The 9,777-nt window shown below is 35.2% G+C and overlaps 1 protein-coding gene and 1 long non-coding RNA gene across 3 annotated transcripts in view; one reads left to right on the forward strand and one right to left on the reverse strand.

The window, feature by feature from the left end:
• Positions 1 to 1,716: 1,716 nt before the first annotated feature.
• LOC125505789 lies at positions 1,717 to 4,321 on the reverse strand. 2 transcript variants are annotated; one of them, XR_007282411.1, is made up of 3 exons: positions 3,641 to 4,321; positions 2,001 to 3,570; positions 1,717 to 1,942 (listed from the first exon to the last, which is right to left on the reverse strand). It is a non-coding gene; the product is annotated as an uncharacterized LOC125505789 (long non-coding RNA). The 2 variants fall into 2 exon arrangements; XR_007282410.1 differs by lacking the exon at positions 1,717 to 1,942 and having other exon boundaries at positions 2,919 to 3,570; positions 3,641 to 4,062; positions 4,121 to 4,265.
• A 376-nt stretch (positions 4,322 to 4,697) lies between these two features.
• The window catches only part of LOC109541248 (protein anon-73B1), an 18,208-nt gene continuing 13,128 nt past the window's right edge, over positions 4,698 to 9,777 (forward strand). Inside the window, exon 1 of the mRNA XM_019910049.2 lies at positions 4,698 to 5,004. Within this exon, the coding sequence (XP_019765608.1) occupies positions 4,855 to 5,004 (150 nt within the window). The 5' untranslated portion in view covers positions 4,698 to 4,854. The remainder of the gene's footprint in view (positions 5,005 to 9,777) is intronic.

Here is a 9,777-nt window from a genome sequence, read left to right on the forward strand (position 1 = left end):
TTCCTCTAGTTATCTATATTTTTTAGCACAACTTATAGTATGAAGAACAAACTTATTTTGTGGTCAAGGCTATCCTATTGAGTTGTCATGGGGGTGGCAACGGTACCGGCAACGTTAAATTTATAAATGGGCCTTAAGTGTCGTCTACAGATCACAGAGGTTATAGATTGGAAACTGCAATATGCGCCTGCAAAATGCTATTTGTCGCTTATCCTCAGCGGCTGCTTGCAAAACTAAACTCTAGTTTGCACTACTGGCTGAAGAAATCTTTATTGATTAGGTCCACATCAAAATTTAGCGGGATATTTGATTTCAGTTTATGACCTCTGTGATTTCCGTTAGCTTCAATAACATTTCAAGCATTTCATCATGCCCCTTAGTTGTGATGTTTATGGTAGGGCTTCAATTAACATCACAATTAAAGGGCATTATGAGATGCTTGAAATATTATTGAAACTTATCAGAGATCGCGGAGATCAAAAAGTAAATTCAAATCGCCTGCTAAAATTTTGTTCGTGTGAAAACTAGAACTAATTGGGAAAATAATGCACATATTAATATTAATTAAACGTATTTATTAAACTGAAAAACATAGAGATGTAATTTGTATTCAGATTACATGAGTTAGATCGTTAGTGTTTCAACAAAATTTGAAATAGGTTTTATTAAATTAGTAAATATGTTGAACAAATATGCAGAAGTGTTGATATAAGTATTCAATTATATGAGATGCTAAATGCCACTGGCGGCTCCTCTTACTGCGGACGCTCACTCACTACTATTACTGGTAAATACTATTTCCTCTGGCACATCAAATAATAAATGATGCTCTTGCTGAAGATGCTGCACCAAATGTTCATTTTTCTGGTATGAGTTATTGCAGTTTGATTCTAAACATTTATAGTTCCAAACTCACTTGTCATATGAAACTGTACTTGCTTCTGAACCATGAACTACTCGGCAGTGCCGGTTTAAATTAGATTGCTTGGAAAATACTTTGTTACCAACAAAACACGTAACACCCATTTTATTTTTGTTAAGTGAAATAAAATGAATAATTTCTGAAAAAATCTGCGGAAGACTGCACACTACGCAAACACCCAACGATTTCACATCTAAAAGGTTAACCCGTACTACCCCTTAAAATTTTAAATCAAAAAATTTACGCGACTGCGTAGTAGGAGGAGCCGCCAGTGGCATTTAGCATCTCGTCCAATTATTACCTGCTATTTACGTTCAGTTGGTACCTGATGGTTGTTTTTCTCTTCGTCTGTGGCACAGACTACATATTATTTAGACCTCCCACTCTTTTAGAACCGCTGGCAGCGCTCTTGCGGTCTGTTTGGCGTTCAATTTGGCGCCATATCTAATTTTATTTTAGACTTTTTAGGGTTATGCGATAAAAAAATACACTGGCAAAGCAATTGCGTAAATATGTATTGATATTTTGTACACTTGTTACATACATTACACATTGTAAAATATAAGTTATAATAAACAAAATCGTTATTTAATAATGGTTTTTGGCGGACATTTGTCATCTTTATAAAGCAAGGTATCAATAATCGGCTGAACATCTTTATAGCAGTTCAATTACAATTGATGAAACATGATCATCGGTTAACAATAATCTACCTATTTATCTTTAAATAAATTAGATGCTCATATAAATAAGAGCATCGGTACATACGTGTAACAAAGAGCATTTCAGCAAACCGGATTTTCATCTTCAAGTTTTAATATCCATAGATAAAGATTTCGTTTTTACAGCTGCAACTTTCTTTTTTTGCTCCAACTTCACCATAGGTAGCCAAGAATGCTGCTCTAGGGGTGGATCTCGTGTGAAGCAGGCAAATATAAAGGCCTCCGCATTAAACTACATTCATCTTATTGGTTGAGCGTTTTTTGGTTAACTGGTTTCAAGAGGGTTTTCATCTAAAACCTGAAATATCATCAAAAGGGTGGCTGCATTTGACACCCACTAAATTCTTCATACTGACCTTAAAATATAAAGTGCCTTTTTGCCTTATTAGCACTAATATCTACACTTACGTTCCATTTAAGATTTTTGTTAAAATACTGTAAAATACTTCACTCATAATCCACACTCCGGGCTTGTCTTTATCTATGACTCCGGAGTATGACCATCAAATATGATTGATCGAAGAAATATTTCCCACCGCTATTGGAAAACCGATAATGACAAAGACTGGTTGTGAAAAGCACCAAATATTAAAGCCGACAAAAGATCTGTGCATTGTGAATTCCTGTGAAGCAAATTAGAATCACTTAAGTAACCATTTTGTTTTGTTATTAGTTTTCCAACATTCCAACAATTTAGTTTCCAAACCACGTGACCAAAATTGACAGCTGTGGGCACACATTGAAACGAAACCAGTCTGTTGAAGTTAATTCAGTTAATCGTTCGATTTAGTTTTCGTTGAATAACTCGATTTAGTGTTTTTTAAGTGACAACAAACTTTTTAAGATGCAAAGTGAATATTTAAAGACATTTCTGTTGGAAAGTCCTGATGTTGAGGAAAGGTAAGCAGCGTTTTATACCCATTTGGATAATGGTTACATTTTCACTCATTTTTATTGCAACTTTACCTTTATAGATATAAAACAAAGTTGGGACTAATAAACAATGTGGATCCTTTCACCTTGAACATACGTGACTTGGATAATTCTATTCACGGGGTTCCCCCGGTAACAAATATGGACATTGTTTCATATTTAGTTTTGACTAGTTATTATACCAAGGAGCAAATGAAGTGCTATAAAAGCCTACAATGGTACAAATATTTGGAGTCTGGGCTTATTGTAGACGTAGGAACAAAGGAAGTTAATGGTTTCTTTGTTTTGCTTGGAAAGGTGAATTTTTTTGCATTATTCTTATAAATGTTTGTTAAGCATTGTATTACGTACCTATTTATTTATATCTTATTGATTATAAAATTACAAGTTTTAAGTAACGTTTGCAAAAATGTACTTTACGTTAACATTTATATGGGTCAAGCAGGTAAATCTAAATAAATATGTATGTATATAGTATTTTTTTTAGGTGAAACATTCTCTGAGACCAAAAGCAAAGCCTTTGGAAGTTTGGTGTATTATTACCAAAGATGAGGCCATATCTACTGCACATTGCACATGTATGGCTGGAAGTGCTGAAGTCTGCAGTCATGTAGGTGCTCTTTTATTTGCTGCTGAATATGCCAATAGACGAAGAGAAGAAGCATCTTGTACTGATGTTCTAAATGCTTGGATGATGCCTTCAGGGTCTAGCAACATAAGGTTTACCGAAATGTTGCTAGACATTCGCAATGCTTCAACAATAAAATCAAAACCAGTGTAGTATATCCATTTTTCATCATTGCCTATCTCATGTTTAAGTCCAAAAGGCGCAGTGTCAATTTTATACTTAAGATCTGCTATTTTCTTGAAAGCGAATTTGAGCTGATCAAACTTAATCGCAAGTTCGTCCATGGGGATTTCAGTCTGAGCTGCAATGCCAGTATGTAGCTCATTATCTACATATACGACGTCGGATTCCATAATTTCCTCAACCTACATGCAATAATTATATTTTTGTTACAGAGTTAAGACGCTAAATATGGCGATAACTTTGCTTACTTACTTTTCTAATTTTCCGCTTCTCTAATCTTTCTTTTCTATCAATGGCATCCAGACGTTTGTGCACTTGTTGAGAACTGTGCCCCATATTCGGTGAAGGCATCCAATCAGGATGACTTTCATCTTCTAATGAAGCAGGGAATGCCTACCGCCGTAATAAGGTATTCAATTAAGCATATCAGGCTCTTTTAACTATGTTCCTACTCTCAGCTCAACTAAACAATTCCTTTCTATAAAAATGATTTTATAGACTTGGAGATCCTTGCCTGTAATGAAATGCTGACTGCATACTCTCTGATTTTTTAGTTTGAATTCTGAGAGATTATCCCACTTGATTGCTGCTTTCCATAGTCCTCTCCGTCGTTCAGATCATTCATTTTTATGGGTCGCAAACTTATTACACAACACAGCTGGCACACCTGCTACCTGCGCAACGCGGTAACAAGGACGCCCATATGATTACCACCTCTCTTATTTTACTTACTCTATGCATAAGATGGCGGGTGCCGAAAGGCAGCGCCTTTTATCCCTCCTCGGAGGGCCTGTTGCGGTGTTGTCAACTCACGCTACAATCTTACGCGAGGTTGTTGTCACCACAGTTAGAATTTTCACAACATGATCAGTGTTGCCAGGTCAAGTATTACGAAAGCGGTAGAATAGACATAAAAAAACATAGATTAGATAGATAGTTGTAGAATAGATTTAAAAACAAAACGGGAGATAATTAAATGTTTTTAAATTTGGGCTGTTTGAACTTTTTAAGTGTTCAGCCAAGAAGGTGTCAGCGTAGCTCCGAGGCGCGCTTTAGAAAACGAAAAACGAAAAAAACAACATGTAATCCAATCGCCAATCGCAGTGCAATGAGCTGATTTGTTCACAAATCGTCTAATATATAATAGTTATATTTAAAGTGCTTAACGTAACGTTTAGCAGTAGGTTCTTATGGCTTAGCGGTAGAGCAGTAGCTCTCATGGAAACGGGAGACCCACCGTAAAAACGGTAGACCTGGCAAGCCAAAAAATAGCTTCTTCGATCAGTTGAGAGGCGCGATAATAGCGCACTCACGGCCTGAGCAAACAATATTAACGCAGAACTGTCATTACACGAGAGTGAACAGGCCCTGGTCTGTGCCTTGTTCTATGAAGTAGGAGAATCAATAATTCTAGTTCTTTTTTGTGTTATATTAAAGTCAATGCTCTCAAATATAAATCTAAGAACATGAATTCGGTCATACATTTAGGGGTCGAAGACATGACCGCTACAGTAGTCAAGGTTCTCCTGTTTTTAGGAGCTCTGTTTCAAATGGTTTGTCTGGGAGCCTGTATTTTTGTGAAGGAAACCGCTAACGACAGTAATTGGGCACCAAGGGTAAGCAAAATTTAAGTTTCAGGATTTGAACAATCCAAAAACCCCTTACGACTTGTGATAAAATTTATTGAATGCAGCACGACATTAGAGTTATTGGACATGCTAAGTACTGTCATGCAGTACTAACGTTATTCCTTATTTTAATACTGCATTTGCGTTATTTCTATAAAGAAATGATAGTTATTGGTATGCCTAGTTCAATGCTTTCAGGATTAAAAATGTGTTATTGTGTAACCTAACCTTACACAATTTATTATTAATAATTTTACGTTGGTGTATTTGTAATATTTACCTTTTCAATTGGATTTTGGTTGCTGTTTGATCATTTACGCTTAACTGTTATAATTAAGGAAATTCTAGAAGCCGCAGCCATAGGCGGAGCAAGTGAAAATGAACTTGAATATTAAATTTTTGATAATACTTATACCTATTTATAAACAGGGATGGTTATCAGACTGAGGAAAGGGAATATTTTTGAGTATAACTATGTCTTGAAGTGCATACTATTCAGGGCTTAGTGGAGATATGAGGAACAGATACGATAAACAAATGGAAGTTCTTGACCCTTATCTGATCCCTCTTGGTCAATACGGCTTGATATTTATAAGTTCCCCAACATCAGGACGTATTTGGTGAATTGCTTAATTTAAAGGCGTAGTTTTTACATTGGACTACAGCTCAAGGCTTATAAAAATTTCCAAGTTTACAAGCATGCTGAGTCTGGCACGGTTCAAGAGATCAGCTACACACGCTAGGGATAAAGCATTTATTTTTAACATAATTCTCATTTACATCCATCATTTGAACTTTTGCTTGCAAGGTGTACATTATTGAATTGCAAAAATCTAAATTCTGAAAAACACGACTTGAATATTCTTCAGTTAGGTACGTACATCAGTTTCAACTGACTCACTAACACAGCTTTCATAAATCTGCTTTGCTCAAATTTCTTCAATAAATTCTGAAACATCAAATTCTTGTGCACTATGCAGAAACAATTTTAGCTCGGACCTAAAAACATATTATGGCTTTTAATGTTATAACAACCAACCTCTGGCTTCATTCTAGTTCTTTTTAAAAACCTTTTAAATAGGGAGTAGGCAGGCAGATTGACCTGGTTGGAGACTAGAAATGTATCCTAAATTTTCGTTGGGAAACACATCTGGATTAGTTTGGTCTTCCAAGGCAGCTGGTTTTTTTTCAATCAAACATATACAGTAGCAAAAATCACTTTTGAACAAATACTTACCAGTTATGAAATGTCCTAAGCAAATACGATCATTTCTCATATAGATTTCACGTAGAAGCACCCGTTTTAAAGCCTTAACACAAGCATTTCGACGTTCACTAGAGAAAGCATTCTGTCTCTTCTATGTCTCGCTAAAATCGGAAAAAGAAACCGTATCTCGTTCAGCACGCATTGAGCATATATACCAATAAGTCTAAAATATATATTTCAGTCTTATACAGTGTGTCGCACTTAAGATGGAAACACCTCCGTATTTCTTTTATTTTTGGAAGTATGGATTTCAGTTTTGGTACAGAGGTAGAACGTCATGAGCTTAATTGGTTAAGGTACCCATTTCTAACTTCAGATTCAGAAACCCAGCCTACTACGACTTTGCGAATAGGGGCTTCGCTATATTTTGCGATGCGTTAGAGCTATCGGAAAAAGAAAAAAATGTTCAGAATGTTATTTTGAACGGTAAATACCGAGTTTTAAGCCAAAAGTCAAATTTTGGCATTCTTTTAAATTTTTACGCAAAGCTCAAAGCCGCGTGTAATAATTGTCAATTTGACATTAATTGTGTCAGTGCGCTGACAAAATGCCTATTGAACATCTCAGTTTAAAGGAGAAAATAGAAATAATTAGATTATTTGGATGGAGTTCGAAGTAGCAGACAAGTTGCGGAAGAGTTGAATATGAGACATCCACAGAGAAATCCTATTAGACATAAAACTGCAGCAGGGGTTAATTTGCGTTTCACTCAAACTGGAAGTGTTTGAACAGTCCGCTTCACGCTGAACATTCGGACTGCTTAAAAATTTAAAAGAATGCCAAAATTTGACTTTTGACTTGAAACTCGGTATTTGCCGTTACAATAACATTTTTAACAACTTTTTTTAGTAACTTTTTCCGATATCTCTAACGCGTCGCAAAATATAGCGAATTGCCCATATTCGCAAAGTCGTAGTAGGCTAGGTTTTTGTCTGAAGGTAGAAATGGGTACCCTAAACAATTAAGCTCATAACATTCTACCTCTGTACCAAAACTGAAAACCCTGCTTCTAAAAATAACTAAAATACAGGAGTGTTTCCATCTTAAGTTCGACACACTGTAGATAAGACCCTAATAAACATAGGCGATACATTCAGCTACTTGCATTAGTGTTCAACAGAAAACTGCATAGGTAGTTACTTATTTTTAGTTTAGGTTAGAAAATTACGATCTTTGCTTCAACTTATAGTCCAGGCGAGTTACCGATTGGCATGTTCTAACTTGACGTAACTTAGATAACTATTGGAATCGCTCGGGAATGGTACTTATTGAAAATATCGAGGTGCGCCAGCTTCAAAACTTGTGCTATTATATTTGCATAAACAACAAAAAACTAAACAAAAATGCGAAAATCATACGTTTTTTTGTCGGAAACAATTGCATATAACTGGATAAGTATACATTTTAGAGAAATGTATACTCATTAATGTATTTGCTATGAAATGCTCGATAAGATAGAGTTGGTCTGATATCCCAAGATTTCAAATATTCGCTGCCAAATGCTGGAAAGCGCAAAAAAGTACTTAAAAAACAAGGTAATTTTAAATTATTTATTTAACAATAAAAAATAAGGCAATCACGTCATACATTTAGAGAAAAGTGCTTGACTGCTTATGATGATTATGATTATACTCATTAATTAAGATAGTGTGCCCCCTTTATTTATGATCATCATTTATTTATTATATGATATATAATTATATTTTTATGCACAGTGTCTACTGAAATAGCAAGTTCGTCATCTACAATTCATTATCCTGCAATGTCATGAGCAAAATAATTGCTCCAAAATTAAGCTCCAATAACTCCTCAGTCAAAATATTGTATTTGCAACATTGAGGATAAAATATACAGTGTATGTAAATTAGTATTCCATTTTATTATATAAAAATAGTCTTAATATTATTTTTAGAATCTCCAATAATAATAATAAATTAATAAGTATATTACCGAATATTATCACTATAAAAACAGTTATTTTCGAAAGATAGAATGAAGTGCAGCAATAATACAATAATTGACTTCGACTTGGTACCCAAAAAACCATTCAGAAAATACGCAAAAATAAAGCATTTGATGGACAACTCATGACAGACAAAAAACAGAATACCAGACCGGAAGTATACATAAGAGTATAGCATATTATTAACGACATATTTGAAATAAAATTTAACATCAGGAAAACGCTTTCCTCTTACTTGGCGAAGTTCATTAGAAAGAAGTCTCAGAACAATTTTTCCCGATCAGTTTGCCATGAAATGTAGCTGGACAGACCGCAAGAACAATTTTTCGCTGCAAAATTTAAAACTGGGCCAACTACCTGAAAAGTACTTGACTGCAATACAATACGAGAGCCGCAAGGCCGATTAACATCGGACGGACGGTTTTTGCATAATGCAATTGTTAATTAACCTACCTGGAAAAAATTACCTTTTTTAAAATTTTGTGCCAGGCAACAAAGACCGTTACCAGGAAAAAAATTGACACTATTACGGGTTCTGAGTTTCAAGGAGAAGAAGGTCCATGGTTCAGACAAGCAAAGTTGAGATTTCAAAGATATTTATCAACAACAGAAAGAGAAAATCAGATAAGAATATTTTTTTTCCAGCATTAATTATAAGATATGAGTTTTGCTACTTTAAAGACGTTGAAACAACAATATACATACAGGGTGATTCAAAATTGGCGTCATTCCTCTGGAGGTGTTGTCTGGCGCTGTTATAGGAGTACCGAAAAAATAGTAAAATAAATTAATTGTTATTAAAAACTGAGAAATTTGCAAAAAACTATATCAGAAATACGGCAGCAATGTTTTTCAAGGCAATCTGCCTAATTAACATTGCGCAAATACCTGTGGCTTCGTAATTATTTAAAACTCCCATGTAATTATACAGACTGACAATAAGATAGACAAGGATAAACGGTAAATTCAACAAGATTTGTTGACGAAATGTCAACGTGGTCTCATAACCTCAAATATTGGTGCTTAAAAATAAACCATACGACACCAAACATTTGAATGGTTAACTCCAAACAAGCTAGTGCCTGTGTAATCTCCTTATTATCCACTCTTATCAAGCAGCTTCTCGTATTCAGTTAATTAACTCGTGCTCCATTTGTATCTCCTTGTGCTGTGTGTATCGTACAAACGTGGTAGGAATGTAGCCGGTATTTATTTGGTGCCTGGGAAAGTGTCAGTGGTTGTGCAATGTTCTGAGTGCCCCTGGAAGGCTCTGCTGCAATTATGTCCAATACTTGTTCCTCTGTGCCTAGAACCCGAACATCTATCGTCCACTATCTTCCTGGAACCACTCTCCTCGCTCTTTGTTGGCGTGAGTTCTTTCAGCTTTTACTAAGTTACTGTAACATTTCCCTTGAACTAATCGCATATCCGCAAATTCGTGAAAGGAAATTCAAAGTAAGTCGCAGTTTGACAAATTATTGTTATTATTGACAAGGGCTATCCACCTGTAACTATCTGTTAATGACAAAAA

The sequence above is a fragment of the Dendroctonus ponderosae genome, unplaced genomic scaffold (assembly GCF_020466585.1).
Source record: "Dendroctonus ponderosae isolate FM_Combo_2020 unplaced genomic scaffold, Dpon_F_20191213v2 Dpon_F_20191213_1, whole genome shotgun sequence".
NCBI lineage: Eukaryota > Metazoa > Arthropoda > Insecta > Coleoptera > Curculionidae > Dendroctonus > Dendroctonus ponderosae.